This window comes from Lolium rigidum, chromosome 3, assembly GCF_022539505.1.
Source record: "Lolium rigidum isolate FL_2022 chromosome 3, APGP_CSIRO_Lrig_0.1, whole genome shotgun sequence".
Lineage (NCBI taxonomy): Eukaryota > Viridiplantae > Streptophyta > Magnoliopsida > Poales > Poaceae > Lolium > Lolium rigidum.
The window spans coordinates 59,045,127-59,070,579 of NC_061510.1; the positions used below are offsets into that span (position 1 = coordinate 59,045,127).

A 25,453-nucleotide genomic window follows, 5' to 3' on the forward strand; every position below is an offset into this window, starting at 1 on the left:
GTGTAGGAAACCAGGGGCGGGGGGAACCTGCCGGAGTTGGGCCACAACGGCGCTCGGGGGAAGCATGGAGGACCCCATCGGCCGCAGTGGACGGCCGGGTTAGCGCCGTCCTGCAACAGCTTGGATCTTGACCGCGGCCGATAACGACCATGGCGGCGACGTATTTCAAGTGCGCGGCGCCTGCACGACCTGGAGCGGTGGCGGAGGACCGGTGCCGCTCAGGGAGGCGCACACGCATGAGCTCCTGGTCGGCGGCGGATGCTCCGACGCTCGATTCACAGTGAAGGTCGAAGGCTTCGGGCACAGGGCGCCACGGGGAAACGGGGCCGTCGATGGGAAGCGGGGATGGAGCGGCGCCGCTGCCGGCCAGCGGCATGCCGAATCGTTGCGGCGGCTGTGGCCCATGGGGTTGAGGGCGTGTGGTGTGGGAGGTTGCTCAGGTTGGGGATGAAGTGAGTTTGCGGGGCGTTTTTTCCTTTTGTTTTCGTTTACAAAAATAGTCCGATGGCACCTATTTGTTTGATATATTCTTCAACGAGATCAAGACGTCGCGCCGCGACCACGGAGTATGGAAGCCGACTTTCTAGATCTAGATCTAGATTGAGCGGTCAATGCGGGATAGTAGATCTAGATCTACGTAGGGGGATGTGGGAGATGCATGTAGGAAGGGAAGATTTGCTCAAAAAATATGATTTTGTTGGTCAAATTGGCCAAATTGGGGGTACAAATGGACAAAAATGAGCTGGATTGGGAGAAGGCTCGGGTTGTGTGGAGGAGTGGAGTGTAGTGGGTGTGTGAGTGCTGGTTGGTGGCTGAAATAACTCCAGTGGTTACTGTCGCGCACCAGGACCTAAGTGCTGCCGGTAGTATATATCCCATCCGGCTATATTTGCTCCGGGCCAGGCCCAGGAAACACTGCTGGCGCACCAGCCCAGGAGTGCGCCGGCAACAGAAAATTACCGCCGGCGCGCTCTTGGGCTGGTGCGCCGGCAGTGTTTCCTAGGCCTGGCCCGGATCGGCTGAGCCCATGCCAAGATTTTTCCCCGGCGCGTCTTCTCCTGAGATGCGCCGGCAGTATGCCTGCATCGCCGGCGCGAGCTCGGCCGGCAGTGCGCCGGCACCACTTTCCACCGACGCACGTCCAAGGTGGTGCGCCGGCACCACTTGCCTCCACCTATAAGCTTTTTCCTAGTAGTGCTAAGTATATCTCTCCTTATACCAGACGAGTAGTTCCCACTCTTGAGTCGCGAAGTCGTCCGATATTCTTTTCAACATATATGACTACCATATTTCTTGCCTCCTTTTACGGTAGACTTCTGATGGTAGCCATTACATGTCTTATGGAATGAGATTTCTTGATACTCTCATGGTCTAAGGATTCGTATCATATGATTACAATGGATAGTACTATTAACAAGGAATAATATATTATAGTATATCCGAATAATGTATTATAGTATATCCGATAGAACTGGGTCGGTTCAATACCATTGTTCTTCTCAACAATCTACTCCCATTGTTATCGGTCTTAGCAGTACTCATGATTAGGAAAACATGATCATCAAAAAACATATGAGTGAGTCCTAAAGAAGGGACTAGAAACACTTGTTTGTTCATTCTTATACACATGCTCATGAGTTTTCCTTTCAATATCATATCCTAACTAGACACATAGCAATAGTAGCATATTAGCGTAAACTTAATCAAAAAACTTGTAGTCATAATAATCAACACTAGTATAACATGATATGGCATCGAGTGATGCTTTCTCAAGTGCTAATAGTGGTACACTTGAATACATATCCAACGAGTTGGCGCTTACAGATGCATGTGTCCTAGGGTTATATCATATGTAAAGACTAATTGAGTTTTTGGGCCGATGAGGTGGGACAATTTGATCGGATTTTCCTACTAGAAAGGTCGGATAATCCGCAAAAGATGCTGGATTATTTGTATCCGTCGGGTAATAGCAATACCATATCTGCTACCACATCCGTTGGATATCCGCACCACCAATATCCGTATATGTGTCCATATCCATCGGATTTGAAATTTCATACCATATCCTTAAAATCGGATGTTTATACGAATTCAGAGCAGAAATTATACGTACCATTTACACCCCTACAAATATCAGACGGAAGGCACTTGATCCTACATGGCGCTTCTTGTCGTGGCCCCATTGACCTCTGTCTGGACCATGATGTGCTCGCGAAATAAGAGAGAGCACTGCCACATCATCATACACACCCCACAAAATCACCTAAGGGATAAAGTTCAACAACAAAATACGTATATCTAATAAGCCCAATAATATTTTTATTTTGAATTTCAGGTTAGATTCAGATTATATTCAGACTAAATTCAATTTATGTGTTTGTATTGTTTCTTCAAATTTCAGATATTTTGATGAGGATCGAAATATCTCTGGTGCCCAACTTTAAAAACTTGATGATTTAACCGGTTTTGACTACTTCAAAATATGAACTGGACAACAGCATAGTACTTACTTTACGGTATTCTTACTTTTCTTTTCTGTTCAACAACCGATGTGCTTAAAATGGAAAACAAATCTAAACACTGGTGTCTGACTAGGCAGATCGCAACTGATGAGAGGCACATCCATTCTCCCTCGCTCACAGAATGTTGGCGTAGTCGACGGCCCCGTAGGGCTGGAACCACTCGGCGAGGAATCCCTTCTTCCTCCTGTGCTCGCACCCCATGTCCCGGCAAAGCTCGTCATTGTACCACAGGTTCACGGCGCCGATGCACGGCCTCCACGCGCTCTGCCCGTCCCCGCCGCCCCCGCTCCTCTGCTCGTAGTACCTGCCCCACTCAGCGCAGCTCTCCTCCATCCGCCGCACGCTCGGCAGCCGGAACCCGCCGTCCAGCAGCCGTGCCACCCACTTGGCCGCCATCTCGGAAGCGTATATGTTGTTCAGCCCCTCCGCGTAGCCCAGCACCGCCATCTGCGCGACCCGCGGGTGCACGCACTCCCTATACAGCGGCATGGCGGCGATGATGTCCTTTACCCGCGGCGACACAAACATGTCCCGGAGTTTCTGGTCGCCGCGGAAGCCGGTGGCAAGGATCACCACGTCGGCCGGCACGACGCGCCGTTTGTTGCCGCTGCCGGCACCGTCGAGCACCTGCAGGCCGTCCTCGCAGAAGCTGAATGATTTGGACCGCTGGAAGACGACGCTGCCTTCCTTCACCCGGTCGTAGAACCCGTCCGGCAGCATGGAGATGAGACACGACGACACGCACCTCGCGAACCCGTGCCCGGGCACCATGCCGTGCTCCCGCATCGGGATCTCCCTCCGGTAGTACGCCCCCGTCGCCGCGGATATCGCCCACGCCAGCGGCGCGAGCAGCGCGGCCAGGATGCGCGAGGCGGCGCCGGAACCGGGCCTGGGGACCATGAGCTCCGCGAAGCGGTTCATGTAGAGGTACGCTATGTTCACCGTCCCCCACACGTTCGTGCCGTGGAGCAGCCACTGCGGGTTCCGGCACACCATCGTGCACGGCAGCCCGGCGCCGTTGGCCTCGGCGCACTCGGCGGCGATTTCGAAGGCCGTCTTGCTGGCCCCCACGACAGCCACGCGCTTGCCCTTCACCAGCGCGGCGGCGTCTGCGTCGGCCATGTCAGACAGGTCCATGGAGTGGAGCACCCGCCCCCCGAACGCCTCCGGGCCGCCGTCCGGTGGGAACGCCGGAATGTTGGGCACGCCGCCGAATCTGCCCATGCAGAGGATCAGGAAGTCGAACTCGTGCACCTGCGATGTCTCGACGCCGTGTTGGCGCACGGTGAGGCGCCACACGCCCGTGCCGTCGCCGAACGCCTCGCCGTTGCCGGCCCACCGCTCCCACCCGTCCGCCGCATCCTCCGGCTCGGAGCCGACATACTCCGCGGCGACGACGGTGCTCCTGAACCTGACGCACTCATCGACGCCGAAGCGGCGCGCGTAGGCTGCCAGGTAGTCAACGACCTGGTCGTGGTGCGGGAACACGTCGGCGGAGTCCGGCCACGGGAAGTCGGAGTAGCGGTACGCGACGGCGGGCGTCTGGAGCCTGGTGGAGGCGAGGGTGCGCGTCCACAGCCCGCCCACGGACTCACCGGCCTCGAACACCACCGGCCGGAACCCACGCGCTAGCAGGTGCTTGCACGCCGCCAGCCCGGTCGTGCCGGCGCCCACGATGGCCACCCGCTTCGCCCTCTGATCCATTGCTCAAGTGGCTGATTTGGGTATCTGCAGTTCTGCACACTGCTGTCTGCTAATGTAATAATTTTTGGCAGGGTCGCTGCTATTATTGTATGCAGTGGCGCGGATCACGTGAAACATTTTATAATTGGAAATCAATCAACTTGGCTGGTAAAATGAATCAACATTTTACAAGAGCAGTGCCGTACGAAAAGGAAATCACAGTGAAGATACAAAATTTAACATGAAAATTCCTCCAAAATAGAGAGAAAAAATCGCGGATATCAGCCAGCAAGTGTTTACATACGTCATGGGTTAGCTTGTAATCTGATAAACCTTAGCTGATGACTAAGAAGTATATATAAGAAGGTGATATTGATCCGCTTGTTAGAAGTTAGCCTCCTTTTAATATAAATTTGGATCACAATATAACACGTTGACTGCTTCTTAGTGACAAATGACTGATGCGATTAAGATTGGAGATGGAGAGCTCTCCATGTCTTTTTGGGTACAGTTCTTCAAGTGTTAAGTTTTTGTTAGAGCATCTTCCCTGGTGATGTAAAATACATCATCAAAATGTAGTTTTATATCACCTGTTTTTATGTGTTTCATTTCATTTACATCACAAAACAACTTCAGCTATTCTGGGTGATTCCAAATGATATAAAATAATTTCATACAAAGTTCTACACTTGGGCACATTTCAAATGAAATTCAACGTCAACGCGTAGTTTGACATTGCCATTTGGACCATAGTGGAAACGTCAAAATGTAGTTTTATAACATTCTTGTTCTAATTCTAAATTTGGCACTTAGCAAACATTTCCATAATGGTACTCGTTTACCCTCTTGAGTAGAGGAAAAGAACATTCTTGTTCTAATTCTAAATTTGTACGAGAATTACTAGTTTTCTTACATAGCTCATGTCTGCACATATACAACAAGTTAAACTAGCTAACTCGTGAGTTTGCTAAGTCGATACGAGCCACGGTATGAATTACAAGCGTGCTCGGAGTACTAATTTAGTGTCATAATGGTACTAATTTTGAGGCAGGGCTTATTAGTATACGTTTAGTATATTATTAAACGAGCTTTGCTCTGCCAGGATCACTAATTTAGTGCATAATGTTGCTTTTTTCTAGTAAAAAGTTGATCAAATTTAATGAAGTATGACTTCGATCAAAAGGTTTTTCCCGATAAAAAGTGTTTTATTACTTAAATATTTAAGCATTGCACCGGGCCTCCGCAGCTAGAATGCACACAACCGTCCAAATTAATATACAACACATAGCAAGACTATCATGAATGGGAAAACAAAATGGAGATTGCCAACTAGTCCATAGAAGCTGCACCGACGACTATGTAGTCACTCCTTTGGTCGCTGAAGCGACGACCATGAACGGAGGGCCGTACATCAGTAAACAACCTGCATAACAGAAGAGTTTTTATCATTAAAAATCTTGTCATTTCTACATAGTTAAAGCGACCATATAACAACAATCTCTCCCACTCTTATATAAGTTTTGAACCTAGAATCCACACCATTTAGCTAATAACCACAAATATTTGCAATGCTACGAGGAGGATATAAGGTAGAACATATCTGAATGGTTGACCATATAGACCTAGCGAACTGACATTGGAAGAAAATGTGTTTTATTGTATCCTCTGCGCGATAAAAAAAACACATTTCGTACAACTTTGACATTTGCATTTTGCAAGGTTATCTTTAGTAAGAATAACACCCCGACGAAGGTACCATGCAACAACCTTGGTTTTCAGAGATATCCTCATTTTCTAAATAGATTTATTATAAAAAATAGGCCAACATAATAGAAAAAAGAACCATGGTTTCACTTTTCTTGAGAGGTAGTTGTACGTTTATTTAAAGGTGCAACCATGAAAAAAGGTAAGCAAATAAGCAAAAGAAAAGAACAGAAAGAAACATTATCAGCACAAATGCCGTCTAATTGGTCTCCATACTTTGGAACAAAATCAGTGTAATAAACTATATTAAGCTACCGTATCGATATTTCATCATAAAGAACTGTCGTGCTAGTGGTTGGGCAGTCGCAATGAGACACAACAGATCGCATGCCCGCGTTATTCTTTTTCTTTCCATCAAAATGTTGATGGTCTAGAGGGCTGGGGGGGTGCTCAGTTATAATGTTCTCAATTTGAAATTTTATCATTCTTTGTGTATCCCAGTTTATTTAATAAAACCATTCCTTCTAGACCATTGAGGTCGCTCCTGAAATGCTCAAACTATTGAACCGCAAGTGGCTTGGTGAGGACATCAGGTAGCTGATCATGAGTAGATACATGACGAATCTCGAGCGCCTTCTTGGTGACCTGCTCACGCACAAAGTGGTAGTCGATCTTCCGCAAGTCTGCCGGCATGCAACGCTCACGAAATTTAACTGGAAAAGGTTTAAAAGATCACAGCTCTAAGATTCAGGATATATAGAGCCCAAATGAATTCAGAATAATAATCTCGAACTATATGGAACTCAAATAGAGATAACAGACAACATTTGCTGGCAACATATATGGAACTAAACTGGTCAGAATTCCATCCAACAGGGCCAAACGCCCAAACCCAACCTCAGTAACACCTAGCAGCAAATTAGAACATTGTAGATTGTCTAACAATCATGTTTCAGCTTGACAACAAATATGTGACGAGATCAAATTTGCAGAAATCGATGGAACGAGCAGAGCATAACAACCAGGATAAGCCATTTCACTAGATAAAATGACAGACACATATTTCTGCAGATTCTAAACAATAAAATGAACCAAAGCAGGAAGCCTTGCATCAGGTAAGAGGCACTGGCAATTGGTATCCATCCCAGGTATATAAGCTCATAGCAATCTGAAGGCAATATTTATCCATCCGCAGTTGCTACAATACCGTCAACAAATCAATGGTTCAGCTGAAGGAAAAATTATCACCACTCTGGCTGCTGCACCATGAATTGAAGCAAGCATCCCTGTATCCAATGCCTACAGGATTTAACCTGGAAAGGTCTAAAAGATCACAACCCTAAGATTTGGCATATGAACCTCCAAATGTATTTCAAAATACTCTAAATCTGAGAGTAAATAAGCATGATACTGAAATAGAGATCAAAGCCAGCAACTGTGAGCAACATATTTGGAGTTCAGCTGGACAGCATTTCATCCAACATGGCCATCAAATCTAAGTGACCCTCATCGTGCTCAAATAAAGATCTAAAGTCAGTAACTTCAAGGAAATGCATATGGTAACAGTTCAAGTATTTCATCTAAGAGGGCAAACCCAGCTTGTTTTATGCCTAGCATATCAGGACATGGTAGGTTAGCTAGCAACCATGATTCATCTCCAAAACAAATATGTCAGAGATCAAATTTGAAGGAACTGATGGAATGACCATAGCATAACAACCAGGATAAGCCATTTCACCCGATTCCATCCTCCACTCCAGACATATAAACGACAGCCAAAGATGTCTGAGCTCTCTAAGCAACAAGTAAACTGAGACAGGAAACACTGCATCCCGAGGATAAGGTACCACGGCTACTGCATGATGGTGGAGGAGAGCTTGAGGCACTCGCTCTGGTAGCGCTTGAGTCAGACGTCGTTCCAGTTGGGCAACTGATGCTGGTAGAAGCAGACAGTGCATGTGCAGGCGTTGGCCCAGACGTCAAGCTTGGAGATGCCGCAGACAGTAGCTTAGCTGACAACCAAGATCGTCAAGATCAAATTTGCAAGAATGATGGAATGAACAGAGCAGGACGACCATGATAAACCCTGTCACTCTATTCTGATACTCTAGATATATAAACGACAGCCAATCGTCTGAAGATTTTAAACAGCAAACTGAAACAGGAAACACTGCATCAGGATAAGCGCGGCATTGTTATCAGTTCCGATATACAAGCTCATAGCATTGTGAAAGCCGAAACAAATAAGCCATGAAATATATTCCTTAGCTGCTACAATAGCGTCAACAAATCAATAGTTCAGCTGAAGGGAAAACATATCGGCACTTCCACTTGCTGCACTGCAGAAAGCATAACTGTGTACAATGCCTACAAAATTGAACTTGAAAAGGTCCAAGAGATCACAAATCCAAAAGTTGGCATATGGCCCCCAAATGTATTTCAGAATACTCCAAATTTAAGAATAAATATGCATAACACTCAAATAGAGATCAGTGCCAGCAACTGTAGGCAGCATGTTTGGAGTTCAACTGGTCAGCATTTCATCCAACAGAGCCATCAAATCTAATACGTGAGTACCATGCTCGGATAAAGATCTACAGTCAATAATTTCAGGGAAACAAGTACGTTATTGAACCGTGTAAGTATTTCATCCAACAGGGGGGGCAAACCCAGCCTGTTTTATGCCTAGCATATCCAGACATGGTAGGTTTGGTAGCAATCATGATTCATCTCGACAGCAGATATATCAAATTTGCAAGGACCGATGGAATGAACAGAGCATAACAACCAGGATAAGCCATTTCACTCAACTCCAATCCTCCCCTCCGGACATATAAACGACAGACACAGATGTCTGAAGTTCTCTAAGCAACAAGTAAACTGAAGCAGGAAACAGTGCATCCCCAGGATAAGGTACTACTAGATGATGGTGGATGAGAGCTTGAGGCACTCGCTCTGGCAGCGCTTGAGGCAGACGTCGTTCCAGTTGGGCACCTGGTGCTGGTTGACGCAGACGGTGCGCGCGCAGGCGTCGGCGCAGGCGTCGAGCTCGGAGACGCCGCAGACGGTGACGCAGGTGTCCGGGATGGGGTCCTTGGAGAAGGCGCCCACCTTCTTGAGCATCCGCTTGGAGGTGCAGACGCGCTCGCAGACGAACACCTCGTCGGAGCTCTTCTCGCGGCCCCGCGCCGCCTTGAGGCGCTGCTCCTCGTCGCGCCGCCGCTTGACGCGGAAGGCCTGCCCGGCCACGATCGCCGGGACGGCCGCCGCGATGACGGGCCACCACGCGTCCACCATCCTGGCCGCGAAACCTGGGGGCGGATGGATAAGTAAATCGAGGCTCCGGGAGTCAGATTGGACCCCATCCGTCGGAGGGGAAATCAAATCGCGAGGCAAGAATCCACAACGAATCAAAGAAAAATCAAGGGCGAGAAGCGGGCGAGGATTTCCTACCTGGAGCTGGTTGTTTGCTCGCCGGTCGCCGCCGGCGAAGGGCAGAGGGGCGAAGGTTTTACTCCAGGAAACGAACAGCGGAAAAAGAGATGATGGTGCCCCTGACAGGAGACTGGAGAGAGATGATGCTGGGAACTGGACTTGGGCTGCATCCGGCCCGAATTTCACGCTGAAGGCCCGTATAACTTCATCGATAACACCAAGGCAATATTGCAATAAGCCAAGGAGAAAAATAAAATACTGAGTACATTTATTTATTTATTATTTTTCGAAATATTGCAATGCTCTCAATACAAAAGTTGAAATTTTGCAACACAAACCAAAGACCAGACCTCTCAACAGAACAGAACAAAACAAATATCAACCACACTGGATGTCTCGCTGATCATAACAAGCAATGCACACATAAGAATTTGGCATCAGGATAAGGAGCCATTTTAACATGATGTAAATGCATGCTCCTCTGAAGTTCTATCCTGTTCAGATGTCAGACACTATATACAGTACCCGTACAAAGGATGGACCATTTCAGCAAAGCAAAAGAGGGTCACTATTTACAGCTTGTCAGTTACATGTACAACGTGTTGTCGTCTAATTGGACGCGGGCTTCATAAAACACAGCACCCCGCCCAAATCTCCTAAAAGTACAAGAAATCTCTGAGAAAACAGAAGCCTCTATACTGCCCAAGGAAATTCTGTGCACTATTCGCATGCAAGTGATACACTGTACTGGATGGAGCTCAACATTCTGGGGGGAAACACAAACTAGGACTCGGCTTTTTCTCACGCAATTTCAAGTTTTTCTCCAGAAAAGCCAAAGTCTCCGCATATGAAGGATCATTCTTGTTCACCGGTTTACATGAATTTATATGGTCAGTGTCCTGCAGAACCTGCACAAATTCATAGGATTTAGTAATCACTTGCATTGCAAGTTCCGTCAATTGGCACGCTTTTTCTTAAGCTTGACAACAAGCCAGTATTTCGGAGGAAATTATAGCAACACCCAAAATGAACATAATATCACATGTTATAAATGTGGAACTGACTCTGAACTCTCAAGTCTTCAGTTACATTGGGATAAGTACAGTATTGCACATAAACCCCTGTGTTTTTCCATATTATTTAGCACTGCAATTAGGATATTTGGAAATATATTTGAATTTGAACAGACATGTACTATTTCCATCATTATTCATGTTACGATTGGAGAGCCTACCACATGTTGCATTCAACTCCCTCAAAACACAAGCAAGTATAACACCTCTGTACATGATGGTTTGAATGAAATAATACAACTGATAGGATACTTACAACCAGCTCCCCATATCCTGGGTATGCAGATTCAATTGGCACTATCTCCACTCGAAATGCCCAACCACCATAACCTTCAACAATTGGTGTGACATCGCTCTGTTAAGAAGAAAGTTAGCACAGATAACTTTTCTATAGACAAATTAGCACAGATAACTTGGTGTTGTGGCAGTAAAAGCATGTGTGAGTCTATGAGAACATTTTCCTTTACCTCGCAAAAACTTAGAACATCAAGAAGTCCCTTACTGTAGCGCTGCCGCACAAAATCATTTAACTCGACCAGTCTTGGAGACCCACTTCTTAATTCGCCAATCTAAGGGAATTAATGAGTGTCAGAAAATATAAACGAATGAAAAACATCAGTTGCGAGTTTATCATATGAGGAACGTACTGAAGGAGCTGGACGAAGCACATAACCCATACGCCATGGCATGTCAGCAAGTTTACTGCCAAAATGTGGACAGCTATAGAAGACCTGCCATATAAACAGAGTTAGAACTCTTCCCCTAAAATATTTAAGTTAGAACTCGGATACAATCCCAAGAATGAACAGTGAAACACATACTAGTCCAATTGTATTGTTCAGGAACTTGTCATAATTGTTCAGCTTCGCTTGATGCAACATCTGCTTAACCACCAGTCCTCCCATGCTGCAAGTACAAAAATGGGGTTGAAAATATTAGTTTGTTAATTCATTTAGCTGATACAGATGTTTCAGGCTTTCAGCCCATGTGTAAGCAACAATATAAACCAAGCAACAATCCTCACCTATGAGTCACAAACACAACAGGACGACTACCGATCCCAGCAGCCACCATCTTCCTCAGCAGCATGGAGCTCACCTCCTATACAACAAATATGATCTCAAACATATGCCATTTTGGCCAAGAAAACATGCCAACCAACACCCAAAGATATCAAAATATCTCAGACCATGCATAACTTCAGATAAAATAATATTATAACCTAGAGTGATGTAAGCTTTTGTATTGCATACCAATGGTGAAAAGCTTTGGGGAAACATAAAATGTAATAGCATGATCTATCTGTACAGAAAAAATTGCATGAACCACAAGGATATCTTTTTGTATGTGCCTTTATTTTTGTATTGTGAGACTAACAGCTTGGTCCAGGCTTAATCAGACAAAAGGAAAGGTGTGAGTATATGCACAACTTGAACTGTCCAGAACACAAACCTGAAGGGGCAAGCTGGCTCCAGACCATTGTGTCAAATTTGTCTGCATAAATCATTTGAAACTGGTAAGGATCTTGGAACATTTAAGAAGGAACAAGAATGATATCAGATGAGAAGCATAAAATGTTGACAAAGTTAAGCTTTTCAAGGTACCAACATAAGAGAAAACCGGCGCATTAAAGAACAAACCTTGTATTTGACCGTCAAGAAACGAGCTTGGGGAAAATCTGATGAAAGCCATTCTCTTGGCCAACAAGTGCCTTCTTTTCCAGCATCTTCGTCTATGGTTTCCACCAGACCACCTTTGGTAGTTGATGACTTGTCATCAGCTATCCGCCATGAGTTGAATGGGCCACCACGAAGACCATGGATAAACACAACATCGACCAAAGGGGAGACACATTTGGATGCAGTATCTGAATCATCTATGCTTCGAGTTTCAGAGGCACTATCTTCAACGCATCCATCATCCTTACAAGTATCTCTTGAAATACCACAACCACTGTTGTCCAAATGAACCTCTAGAGGTAATTCTGGATTCAGCAAGAACAGCGCATCTCCAAACTGAGGACATTTTCTTTTGTTCTCACTTCCTGTATCAGGATATTCACCAGAAGCACTTCTTGTATTCTGATTCTCAGAGCAGAATACGTTTAACAGAGTTAGTCTGCAGTAACTTTTTAGTTTTATATCATTGCAAGGAAGTCGTCCACTTGCACATTCCTCAAGCCACTTGCACCATACATCATCAGAAATAATTTCCTTCTTTGAATTGGGTAGAAGGGAGAGAATGGTAAGCAGCCGCCCAGCGTGCCGTCGAATATGTGCTGCCGGAGGAACCCGTACACTACTGGGATCAGTTGTAGCAGCAGTAGAAGAATCATTAGAAGCAGAAACATTCTTATCTTGTACTTCTCGTAGCCGGGATGCATCATATGCTTCTATTGCAGCAAGTTTCTCATAATCGTCACCAACAAGGATGTGTCTCAACAAGGAAAGAACTCCTAAATCAGCTATCCTCTTTTGGCACACAACATCCTCAGAAGAAAGCTCGGCTAGTGCTTTTATTCCCTTAAGCGTAGCTAACGCAGAGTCAACTGCATCAAACTTGGGTGGGCTCTTTTTGTTCATGTTCTTCAGGGCTGTAGCAAATGGTTCAAGGGAGAGAAAATCGGGAAGTGGCACTTTGTCACCAGACCCAGAATCATAGCCTGATTGAACACTTGCTAATTTAACAACAGCTGTAGCTAATTGATTCAAGACCTGAGTCGCCGTGTAAGCATTATGATAATCAACTTGATTCTGTCAAAAATAAAATTTGTATTAGGACACCAGGAAGAGGAACAAGATTTGTAAGAAAAGGTAGCATTAGGGCTAGGGTAGCAACTCATCTAGTCGTAAATTCCTCAAGTCAGATAATTATAAAATTAAGCTATACTGTGAGGTAAAAATAAGTGCAGAGATATATTGAACAGGCTGGTTGAACAGGACTATAAATAAGAAATGTTGCTGTAACCAAATGTCTGTATTTCTAAAGAACGGTCCAATCAAAACATATATAATGTACAGAACATATCCACACACCAGGATAACCCCACCAGGCTACCCTAAATAGCTTTCTGTGAAGCCTTCTGTAGTGTCATCAAAGTACATACTCCCTCTGATCCATAGAAAGTGTCGTGGGTCTAGTTCAAATTCAAAATTCGACTAAAAATGAACTAAAACCACGACACTTATTATGGATCGGAGGGAGTAGCAAAAATCACATACAGGAACTGTTAACAATATTGTTGCTCCATCCCCAATGCTCATGAGTGATGACAAATGTAACTTACGATTGAAACAAATGAAATACCATGTTATGTTTATGGGTGACATGACATTCTAGTATCAATTTGACGCTTTGTGTGTACTTCGTTAATCTACAGCTACTTTAACCAACCCTGCTACCAAACAATTTATGTTGTGGTGTACACTGTGCATGGTTGATATATCTGCAAAGTGCACACACATTCAAAATATATTTTGCGGTAAGTATGTGAGTTATAACCTTCACTCTCTCTGGTTGAGGCGGGGCTGTTCCTTTGATATTTTGTGTCTTGCTGTCTCCAAGAATTTCAGAAAGCACGAGGGCTAACCATCCCTGAGAAATCGGCACGGATGATGGCCCATAATCCTCAAGTATAGATGAAAGAATTTTTACAGACGTAAGATGTGTCGTGTCTGATACAGACTTGTCAAAGAGCCAACGAAGAAGAACGCCGGACCATCTTTGAGATTCTTCAAGTGACAAAGGAACTTCACCGGAATATAGCGAACTCAAGGCAATCGCTAATGATTCCTTCATACTACTCTGACTATTTTCATTTTCTATTTTTTTCGCAATATTACGAAGAAGATGAAGACCCTTCTGCCTTATCACAAACTTTGACTCACTACATCGTATCATGGATAATAGGAAAGTTGACAGTGACATTTGCGCCAATGACATGTCGCCATTCTCGGTGGCCTGAGAAGCTGTTAAAAGAAGACTCGAGGACCAATCAGGGACAGAAGGAGCCAGTGTCAAGCTCTGGTCTTCCAAAAGAGCTCGGGCCACCAAGGCTCCATGCCACTTGACAGTTCTTTCCGGAGCCTTCAGTGCAGTTGTGACAGCATGCCCGTCACTATCAAGTTCTTGAATACGAGTGCGGTTTAGATCTGATGCAATAGCCCAATTAGCAAGAGCCCAGGTAGCAAAAGGTACAGCTACATGCTCCCTCTGTAAATCATCCCAAAGGCCTGGGGTACCATGAGAACTTAGTCTCTCAATGTCTGAAGAATCACTAATAGACTCTTGTATTACCAGACCTCTACTATTCTGTCCAGCTTCCATTCTACCGTTTTGCGCAACTTCCTGGATATCATCACCTGAGTTGCCCATCTCTAGCGAGTTATTTTCTCTAGAGAATCCCAATATAGTGGTTCCACCAAGTACCTTGATCCCTATCCCCTTTAATCCACTATCACCATCATCACTGCTATTATCCTCATGGTCATCAAAATGCATCCCCCCTTGCTCAATGACTTCAAGGGCTACTGCAATATCTCTTGTATCAGCATCTGCGGGCAACAAAGGCTGAAACGACGAATAATTTGCATTGTCACAGTTGGATGTGATTATATCCATGAGAGCAGCGACAAGCATGCTCCTTCCTTTAGAGTGGTCTAAACCATCAAATGAAGAATATCTAGAGTTCTGTTTCAACAACAAAGCGATGTATTAGGTATACACAACTCATAACATGAAAACTATAAACTGCTTTGTTCCATAAAACAAAATGTTCATCAACTATATGCTACCAGAAAAGAAGATGAATTAAGTTGAAGAAAAATGCTCCGTCACCAAAACAAAAATATTCTAATGCAGAGAATGGAGAAAGGAAAGATCAGGGCGCAATCAACGAAAATACAATATATACTCTTAATTTGATATTTTGATGGTCAATGAAAAAGGCACAGTTGTGCAGCTAATTTGCAGTTCCAGAAACGAATTGCAGATCTATTGCCCTAATACTGCAGTATGTATTACAAAGATCTGAGAAGCAGACATTCATATAATCAACATCCTAAACTTACAGCATCTGAATCCTGCAATGTAGCACACAATGACCTGATTCCTAGGTATATAGACCATGCTACATTGGGTCAGGAATTCACTGACAGGAAATAACTGCTGCAATATCATGTCAATGTGTATAACGGCAATTGTATAAGTTGTATATCCTAAAATTGTAGGTACAAGTTTTGTATCCTAACCTTACACAATAATATGGTTAACCAGGCAGGCTAAAACGAATTAAGAATTCTCTAGGTAGCAAAGACCATGGCTAGTGCAATATAGATTGATGGACAAAGTCTATAAGAAAAGTTGGATATCCTAACTTTGCACAATGTGGTTAACAAGGAATTAGAGAACACACTATATGGGCGCAATTACACTGAATGCAAGCTTCTACGAAGCTACATTTGAGCAATCAGGCAAAGCAAACAACACCAAACCAACACCAAACTTACAACATCTGTATCCTGCAATGTAGCACATCATGACCTGATTCCTAGCTATACAGACCAGGCTACATTGGGTCAGGAATTCACTAACAGAAAATGACTGGTGCATAACGTGTATAACGGCAATTGTATAAGTTGTATATCCTAAAATTGTGCGTACAAGTTTTGTATGCTAACCTTACACGATAATATGGTTAACCAGCAGGCTATAAGGAATTAAGAATTCTCTAGGTAGCAAAGAGCATGGCTAGTGCAATATCGATTGATGGACAAGGTCTGTAAGAAAAGTTGGATATCCTAACTTTGCACAATGTGGTTAACAAGGAATTAGAGAACACACTATATGGGCGCAATTGCACTGAATGCAAGCTTCTACGAAACTACATTTGGGCAGTCAGGCAAAGTAATAAACAACACCAAACCAACACCTGTCATCATCACCTTCTTGCCGCGCTTAGGCTGGTAGGAGAAGATGAACTGGAGGAGGCATGGCACGGCCCTTGGGCGGCCGAGCACGGCAGGCGCGACCCAGGGGTCTGCGAGCAGGTTGGCGAGCGCCCTCGCGGCCTCGGCCTGCGTGGCGCCCCGCACGATGCTGTCGAGCAGCCAGTCGACGACGGCGCCGCGGCCGGCGGACACGATGGCGGCGCGGCGGGCGGCGCTGGCGGCCGTGATGTCGGCGAGCAGCGCGGCGACGCGCAGCTCGAAGCCGGAGCGCACCTCGTGGTTGGCGGAGGAGAGCACGGACATGAGCGACTTGCAGAGCACCCCGCCCGCCGTCCACGTGTGGCGCATCTGCCCCGCCACGCGCGCCGCGGACGCCCTCGTCCGCGCCAGGGTCTCCTCGACGTTGTCGGTGGTGGCGTAGACGGTGGCGGTTCCGGCGGCGAGGGAGAGCGCGGAGATGGCGAGCAGCGGGGGGATGCGGCGCGGGGTGGGGGTGTGGGGCGCGAGGTGGTGGCGTGGAGCGGGAGGTGCCGCGACGGGGAGGGTGGAGGCGGTGGAGGATGGAGGAGGCGGGGTGGGGCCGGAGGAGAGGAGGCGGGGCCGGGGAAGGCGGCGGGCATGGCGGAGGGCGGCGGAGAGGAGGCCGCGCCGCAGCATCGCCGGGCCGGGGAAGCTTGGCGGTTAGCTTCTCTCCCGGATTTGGGGCCGTCGGTCGGGTTGCTTGGGGAGGAAGGCGGGGAAGCGGAAGAGCATGCGGGGATATTCGCCGGAGTGGAGAGCGAGAGAGGCGGTGGTGCGGCGAGGGGATGAGATCGACGGCGGTCGCCGCGTCACGGGACGGGAGGAGGGCGAGTCGTTGTGGGCTACCGGTTGCTTTCTGGATGGGCCGGCTAAGTTTGGTTCAGTTCCGGAACCGCGACCGGTGTTCCGAGGTCGCACGTTTTTCTTTCGGATATTCTCCGTCCACGACAAGCACGTGTCATGGCCGTAGGTTTTTGCTACGAGTGAACGCGGCGTGTTTCATGGCGCAGTTATTCACCTTAGCCATAGCTATTTAAACTTGAAGAATAGAGTAAAATGAAGATTATGTGATTACCGAAAACAATATCACAGATACACCAGTATACTTAATTACAAACATTAGACTAAGCACATGTAACAGGTCTGAATATGAAACAAGTAGTTGCGCTAGATTTGATAGGATGAGCACATACATCGCGATCGGGGAGGGTCGCTGCATCAACAACATCACCATGGATGTTGTTGATGTCGCACATGATTTTGTTGGAGTAGCCGGACCTGTCGAGGATGCAGCCGAATCGGGAAGGAAGAACTCGAACCGCAGCGAGCAGTCGCACCGAGATGCTCTACAAAACCCTTATCGCCCACCTCCCTGTGTAGGATCTCGACGAGCGAGGTTTTGGAGGTCTGGTCTCCCGGACTATCGTACACGCTGTCGCCAGGATGGAGAAGACTAGAGAACAACGCAACAAAAGGAACTGGACAAGAGAGAGAGAGACAAGAAGGAGTGGAGAACGCTTAGTCCGTTTTGTCTCTCTCGTCCCTTGGTAAAGCCTGGGAAGGGAGCGCCGACCGAAGCGCCACGCGTAGAAAGTCAGGGACACGCGGTGAGCATGCACACTCATGGTCGATACGTTGCACCAACCAAAAAAAATTAGGCATCCACAAAACGAGAGGGAAAATTCTGCAACAAGTTTTCAAAAATAAATGCAAACTAATTTTTTTGTCACACGTTGTGTTGTATCTTGTGCATCTATGAAGTTTCATGTAAAAATATGATAATATGTGACCTGTGTAAATAAGAGAAGACATATGTAAATAGTGTGACGTACTATTTACACACCATTTGTTCTTTTTGTATAGATCACATATTATCACATTTTTGGATGAAACTTCATAGATGCACAAGATACAACACAATGTATGTCCAGAATTTTAATTTACATTTTTCGGAAACTTGAAAGTCTCACAAAAAAAATAGGATACACCCGCAAGTAGTTGCGGATTCGAGTTTCCCTCCACAAAAGGGGTTTCTAACTCGAACTTGATTCACGAAACGTGACGCGCATGCAATCATGGTGAGGCGAGCGGCGATAGAGGAGAAGAAAGAGGAGTACGCGTAAACTCTTCTATTCTCACTCACTTATGAAGACTAGAATATCATCCCTTATAAGCTACTTCAACTCTCTCCCGGCTAGTAATGTGGAACTTAACTTTATCCCCAAAGCTATCTCCAAGCTGACTACGTAATGGGTCTTGAGATTTCAGAAATTGTATACGCCTTGCTGGGTTGTAGCCCACCTTCATCCAGCACATACCTATTTGATGTAATCACCGGCTAATTATTGAAGACTTTGTGGCAGCACATTACACAATGTGAACTCGATTCAATCATTGATTTTAATTGCCAACTCATTGACTACCTAACAAGGTCCGTGGCACTTATGCAATCGACAAATAAATGTTGAATAGTACAAAATGTCCTAAATAAGAAATGCTATTTTACAAATCCCAATGCGCACTAACCCATAAACAATATTATTGATACAGTGTCATGGATCCTAATGCCCAGCAACACTAATCATAGATCCGAGCGATTGGGAAAGTACCTACCTAGTTATTGTCGGATTGTGCGGTCTGGCATTGTGGAGAGGTGCTCGCCACTGCGGCAGGCGATGCGGTCTGGCATGTCGAAGACGTGCACGCAACTGCGGTCTAGGTCTGTGTTGCTGCCTCGGACGGTGCAGTTCGGCGTGGCAGAGAGATGCATTGCGTGGTTGTTGACAATGCGCTCGAGCAGAGCGGATAGGTGCACGCCGCCTGACTATGAGACGGGGTGGAGGGCTAGGATTTCACGCTAGTGAACTGGTGGTGGGTGGCGGATTTTTGTGTGCAAAAACTAAAAAAATAGATGCTACGAGGTCTCCGCGAAGTTCTCACGGATAGTTTTGTCCAACGAGTTTTTTTCTTATTTTTTAGGTCTACCTTTTTTCTACAATGAAGTGAAGCGAAGAATTTTTTTTGCTACGTTGAAGCAATTGCTAGATTAGAGAAGATTTGTACATGTGTCACATCCTCGACCCAGTATCAGAAACCTCTCCGGAAGTGCAAAGTCTTATTTTTGTATTTTGTGTCTTTGATAACAACACTGGATAGAATAGAATTTTACTATGTGCAATTTTTTGTTAAATATTAGTAGATGCAGAAGACGGATGAGAAACCTCCAAATCTCGAATATCGAAGTGCTAGGCTTTAGTCTACCATGGGACCTAGGTGTTAGATTTTCTGGTTTCGGTGTATGTGTCTCGAAACAATGGAGAGGAAAGAAACTCTGATTTCTTTTTGTTGCACAAAGTCACAGAAGCGGAATATCCAACCTCAAGGGGGCGAAAATGTCTGGTCCAATATTCGGTCCCCACCAAGACTGGTAAACTCACGCATAAAAAGGGGTACTAGAGGTTTGGTAGGGTTGGAATAACCGACCTAGCCAATGTCGGTATTTCCAACCCAATGGCCGACCCCCCACCACGGTGCATGCCAACTCGTAGTAGGGGGCATTGGACTACAAATCCTACACTAGAAACTCTAAGTTTCCAGGGGCGAAATATCCGTCCCTTTAGGATGTCTTTGACTCCGGAATATCTGCCCCCAACTGACCATAGACATTCCGACCCCGTGACTGTGCAACTGTCTGAGGGGACCTATAAATAGACATCCCTTCTCCCGGGATACATATCCTTTTTCCCTCTCTCTCCTCTATTGTTGTTGAGCTTCAAGTGCGTGGATCTCCCTCTCTAACCAAGCAAATCAATCATACCTTTTGGGGAAGTGAAGGAAGAGGGCTAGATCCACATCTATCCCAAAGGGATTTGAATTCCCACTTGATTTTCTTGTGTAACTTGTAACCCTAGATCTTCTTTTGTGGAGATCCTTGTGAGAGAACATCAAGAAGCTTGCTTGGTGTTGTGCAACTCGAAGATGGTGTTGGAAGTCTCCAATTGAGTTGTGGTGTTGTGTCCCAACCTTGTGTAAATGTTTGGTAGCCACTTTGACCGACACCACATAGTGAAGAAGTGGATTCACCTTTCTCGTGGATTGACCGGAGAAGAAGGTGAAGGCTTTGTGGCGTTGGTGGCTTTGTGGCACCACACATCTCCAAAGTATAAGTACTTCCCCTAACAAAAATGAAACTACAGGAAACAATTTCTCATGTCTTGTGTCTTCATTCATTCTGGTTACCTCGTTCTCTTGTTACTTGTTCTACTTGTGTTTCGTTACCTTGTATAGTATAAGTTGTTCATATGTTAAAAAAATAGTAGAAGTTGTGGTTTTTGGAACCCGGGTGCAGATGATCTCTTTATCTGGACTGTTGGTTCGCGCATGGAGATTCGAGCAAGCAGAATTAAGTGTGGAGTTACGGCTTGTGGAAAAGCAGGATACGGGTGTAGGGATTCATTGCATAGAAAACAAAAATTTTCCTACCGCGAACACACAATCCAAGCCAAGATGCAATCTAGAAGACGGTAGCAACGAGGGGATTATCGAGTCTCACCCTTGAAGAGATTCCAAAGCCTACAAGATGAGGCTCTTGTTGCTCGCGGTAGACGTTCACTTGCCGCTTGCAAAAGCGCGTAGAAGATCTTGATCACGGCGCCACGAACGGGCAGACGGCTCCGTACTCGGTCACACGTTCGGTTGTTGATGAAGACGACGTCCACCTCCCGTTCCGGCGGGCAGCGGAAGTAGTAGCTCCTCTTGAATCCGACAGGACGACGGCGTGGTGTCGGTGGTGGTGGAGAATCCCGGCGGAGCTTCGCTAAGCGTGCGGGGAAGAAGGAGTAGTGGGGCGGCTAGGGTTTGGGGAGAGGGGGGCGCCGGCCATCTAGTGGTGCGGCCACCTTGTGGTTCTTGGGATGGCCGGCCCCCTCCCCTTGGCCCCTCATTATATAGGTGGAAGCCCCAAGTGTTGGACTACAAATCTCCGAATAAGACCCGAAACCAAAACCTTCCATGTGATAGGGAAACCTACCCAAGGTGGGAATCCCACTTGGGGTGGGATTCCCCCCTTCCATGTGGGGGGGGGGGTCCGGCCCCCTTAGGGAGTCCACTTGGGACTCCTCCCCTTAGGGTTGGCCGGCCATGGGAGGTGGAATCCCTCCGGGACTCCGCCTTCCTTAGTGGTTTCTTCGGACTTTTCTAGAACCTTCCGGATCATTTTAAATCTTATAAAATGACTTCCTATATATGAATCTTATTCTCCGGACCATTCCGAACTCCTCGTGATGTCCGGGATCTCATCCGGGACTCGAACAAATATTCGAACTCCATTCCATATTCAAGTTCTACCATTTCAACATCCAACTTTAAGTGTGTCACCCTACGGTTCAGCGAACTATGCGGACATGGTTGAGTACTCACTCCGACCAATAACCAATAGCGGGATCCGGAGATCCATAATGGCTCCCACATATTCAACGATGACTTTAGTGATCGAATGAACCATTCACATACGATACCAATTCCCTTTGTCACGCGATATTTTACTTGTCCGAGGTTTGATCATCGGTATCACTCTATACCTTGTTCCAACCTCGTCTCGACAAGTACTCTTTACTCGTACCATGGTATGTGGTCTCTTATGAACTTATTCATATGCTTGCAAGACATTAGACGACATTCCACCGAGAGGGCCCGAGTATATCTATCCGTCATCGAGATGGACAAATCCCATCGTTGATCCATATGCCTCAACTCATACTTTCGGATACTTAATCCCACCTTTATAACCACCCATTTACGCAGTGGCGTTTGATGTAATCAAAGTACCTTTCCGGTATAAGTGATTTACATGATCTCATGGTCATAAGGACTAGGTAACTATGTATCGAAAGCTTATAGCAAATAACTTAATGAGTGATCTTATGCTACGCTTAATTGGGTGTGTCCATTACATCATTCATACAATGATATAACCTTGTTATTAATAACATCCAATGTTCATGATTATGAAACTAATCATCCATTAATTAACAAGCTAGATAAGAGGCATACCAGGGACTCTTTGTTGTTTACATATCACACATGTATCAATGTTTCGGTTAATACAATTATAGCATGGTATATAAACATTTATCATAAACATAAAGATATATAATAACCACTTTTATTATTGCCTCTTGGGCATATCTCCCACTTGCACTAGAGTCAATAATCTAGATTACATTGTAAGAAACCTAACACCCATGGCATTCGGTGTTGGTCATGCTTTGCCCTAGGGAGAGCTTTAGTCAACGGATCTGCTACATTCGGATCGGTGTGTACTTTGCAAATCTTTACTTCTCCATCTTCGATGTACTCGCGAATCGAATGATAACGCAGCTTGATATGCTTCAGCCTCTTGTGTGACCTTGGTTCTTGTGCTGGCGATGGCACCCATGTTGTCACAGTAGATGACTAGTGGGTCCAATGCACTAGGTGTTGGAGATATGCCCAAGAGGCAATAATAAAATTGGTTATTATATATCTTTATGTTTATGATAAATGTTTATATACCATGCTATAATTGTATTAACCGAAACATTGATACATGTGTGATATGTAAACAACAAAGAGTCCCTAGTATGCCTCTTAACTAGCTTGTTGATTAATGGATGATTAGTTTCATAATCATGAACATTGGATGTTATTAATAACAAGGTTATATCATTGTATGAATGATGTAATGGATACACCCATATTAAGCGTAGCATAAGATCTCGTCATTAAGTTATTTGCTATAAGCTTTCGATACATATTTACCTAGTCCTTATGACCATGAGATCATGTAAATCACTTATATCGGAAAGGTACTTTGATTACACCAAACGCCACTGCGTAAATGGGTGGTTATAAAGGTGGGATTAAGTATCCAGGAAAGTATGAGTTGAGGCATATGGATCAACGAGTGGGATTTGTCCATCCGATGACGGATAGATATACTCGGGCCCTCTCGGTGGAATGTAGATCTAATGTCTTGCAAGCATATGAATAAGTTCATAAGAGACCACATACCACGATGCAAGTAAAGAGTACTTGTCGGAGACGAGGTTGAACAAGGTATAGAGTGATACCAGAAGATCAAACCTCGGACAAGTAAAATATCGTGAGACAAAGGGAATTGGTATTGTATGTGAATGGTTCATTCGATCACTAAAGTCATCGTTGAATATGTGGGAGCCATTATGGATCTCCGGATCCCGCTATTGGTTATTGGTCGGAGTGAGTACTCAACCATGTCCGCATAGTTCACGAACCGTAGGGTGACACACTTAAAGTTGGATGTTGAAATGGTAGTATTTGAATATGGAATGGAGTTCGAATATTTGTTCGAGTCCGGATGAGATCCCGGACATCACGAGGAGTTCCGGAATGGTCGGAGAATAAGATTCATATATAGGATGTCATTTTATGTGAATTAAAATGTCGCGGAAGGTTCTATGGAAGGTTCTAGAAGGTTCTAGAAAAGTCCGGAAGAAACCACCAAGGAAGGTGGAGTCCACATGGGACTCCACCTCCATGGCCGGCCAACCCTAGTGGGGGAGGAGTCCCAAGTGGACTCCCCCTAGAGGGCCGGCCACCCCCCACATGGGAGGTGGAACTCCACCTTGGTGGGAGTCCTAGCTTGGCTAGGTTTCCCCCCTCCTATGGAAGGTTTTTGGTTCGGGTCTTATTCGAAGACTTGGACACCACCTCTTGGGGTTCCACCTATATAATGAGGGCCAAGGGGGAGGGGCCGGCCACCTCAAACACCACCAAGGTGGCCGCACCCCATAGTGGCCGGCGCCCCCTCTCCCCAAACCCTAGCCGCCCCGCTCCTCCACTTCCCGCACGCTTAGCGAAGCTCCGCCGGACTTCTCCACCACCACCGACACCACGCCGTCGTGCTGTCGGATTCAAGAGGAGCTAATACTTCCGCTGCCCGCTGGAACGGGGAGGTGGACGTCGTCTTCATCAACAACCGAACGTGTGACCGAAGTACGGAGGTGCTTGCCCGTTCGTGGCGCCGGAACCGATCGTGATCAAGATCTTCTACGCGCTTTTGCAAGCGGCAAGTGAACGTCTACCGCAGCAACAAGAGCCTCATCTTGTAGGCTTTGGAATCTCTTCAAGGGTGAGACTCGATACCCCCTCGTTGCTACCGTCTTCTAGATTGCATCTTGGCTTGGATTGCGTGTTCGCGGTAGGAAAATTTTTGTTTTCTATGCAACGTTGTCTGATACGTCTCCGACGTATCGATAATTTCTTATGTTCTATACCATATTATTGATGATACCTACATGTTTTATGCACACTTTATGTCATATTCGTGCATTTTCTGGAACTAACCTATTAACAAGATGCCGAAGTGCCAATTCTTTCGTTTTCTAGCTTGTTTTTGGTTTCAGAAATCCTAGTAACGAAATATTCTCGGAATTGGACGAAATTAAAGCCCGAGGGGCCTATTTTCTCACGAAGCTTCCGGAAGTCCGAAGGAGAGACGAAGAGGGGCCACGGAGGGCCACACTATAGGGCGGCGCGGCCCCCTTGGCCGCGCGGCCCTGTGGTGTGGGGCCCCCGTGCCGCCTCTTGACCTGCCCTTCCGCCTATAAAAAGTCTCCGTGACGAAACCCCGAGTACCGAGAGCCACGATACGGAAAACCTTCCAGAGACGCCGCCGCCGCCGATCCCATCTCGGGGGATCCGGGAGATCGCCTCCGGCACCTGCTCGGGAGAGGGAATCATCTCCCGGAGGACTCTACACCGCCATGGTCGCCTCCGGAGTGATGAGTGAGTAGTCTACCCCGGACTATGGGTCCATAGCAGTAGCTAGATGGTTGTCTTCTCCTCATTGTGCTTCATTGTTGGATCTTGTGAAGCTGCCTAACATGATCAAGATCATCTATCTCGTAATTCTATATGTTGTGTTTGTCGGGATCCGATGGATAGAGAATACTATGTCATGTTAATTATCAAGTTATTATACATGTGTTGTTTATGATCTTGCATGCTCTCCGTTTCTAGTAGATGCTGCTGGCCAAGTAGATGTTTT

General features: G+C 46.0%; 3 protein-coding genes across 3 annotated transcripts; all 3 read right to left on the reverse strand.

Annotated features, from left to right (window-relative positions):
* Nucleotides 1-2,636: 2,636 nt before the first annotated feature.
* LOC124694886 (probable flavin-containing monooxygenase 1) lies at nucleotides 2,637-4,226 on the reverse strand. Its single transcript, XM_047227815.1, has one exon. The coding sequence runs from the start codon at nucleotides 4,224-4,226 to the stop codon at nucleotides 2,637-2,639; it is 1,590 nt and encodes a 529-aa protein (XP_047083771.1).
* Nucleotides 4,227-8,622: 4,396 nt separating this feature from the next.
* LOC124701652 (uncharacterized protein At5g64816) lies at nucleotides 8,623-9,398 on the reverse strand. The gene has a single exon (XM_047233746.1). The coding sequence runs from the start codon at nucleotides 9,204-9,206 to the stop codon at nucleotides 8,829-8,831; it is 378 nt and encodes a 125-aa protein (XP_047089702.1). The 5' UTR covers nucleotides 9,207-9,398; the 3' UTR covers nucleotides 8,623-8,828.
* A 473-nt stretch (nucleotides 9,399-9,871) lies between these two features.
* On the reverse strand, nucleotides 9,872-17,022 carry LOC124701651. The gene is made up of 10 exons (XM_047233745.1): nucleotides 16,360-17,022; nucleotides 13,919-15,106; nucleotides 12,058-13,170; nucleotides 11,870-11,911; nucleotides 11,442-11,518; nucleotides 11,239-11,323; nucleotides 11,065-11,148; nucleotides 10,885-10,986; nucleotides 10,674-10,772; nucleotides 9,872-10,252 (listed from the first exon to the last, which is right to left on the reverse strand). The coding sequence occupies exons 1-10, from the start codon at nucleotides 17,020-17,022 to the stop codon at nucleotides 10,103-10,105; spliced, it is 3,603 nt and encodes a 1,200-aa protein (XP_047089701.1). The 3' UTR covers nucleotides 9,872-10,102.
* Nucleotides 17,023-25,453: the final 8,431 nt, after the last annotated feature.

What these genes read in the sequence shown, in the direction of transcription:
- LOC124701651 (XM_047233745.1), bottom strand. Translation starts at nt 17,022, where the DNA reads ATGCTGCGGCGCGGCCTCCTCTCCGCCGCCCTCCGCCATGCCCGCCGC. An exon ending in TGAACAATACAATTGGACTA is followed by an intron (nt 11,149 to 11,238) that starts GTATGTGTTTCA and finishes TTTATATGGCAG; the next exon opens with GTCTTCTATAGCTGTCCACA. An exon ending in CAGGATATGGGGAGCTGGTT is followed by an intron (nt 10,253 to 10,673) that starts GTAAGTATCCTA and finishes GAATTTGTGCAG; the next exon opens with GTTCTGCAGGACACTGACCA.
- LOC124694886 (XM_047227815.1), bottom strand. Translation starts at nt 4,226, where the DNA reads ATGGATCAGAGGGCGAAGCGGGTGGCCATCGTGGGCGCCGGCACGACC.
- LOC124701652 (XM_047233746.1), bottom strand. Translation starts at nt 9,206, where the DNA reads ATGGTGGACGCGTGGTGGCCCGTCATCGCGGCGGCCGTCCCGGCGATC.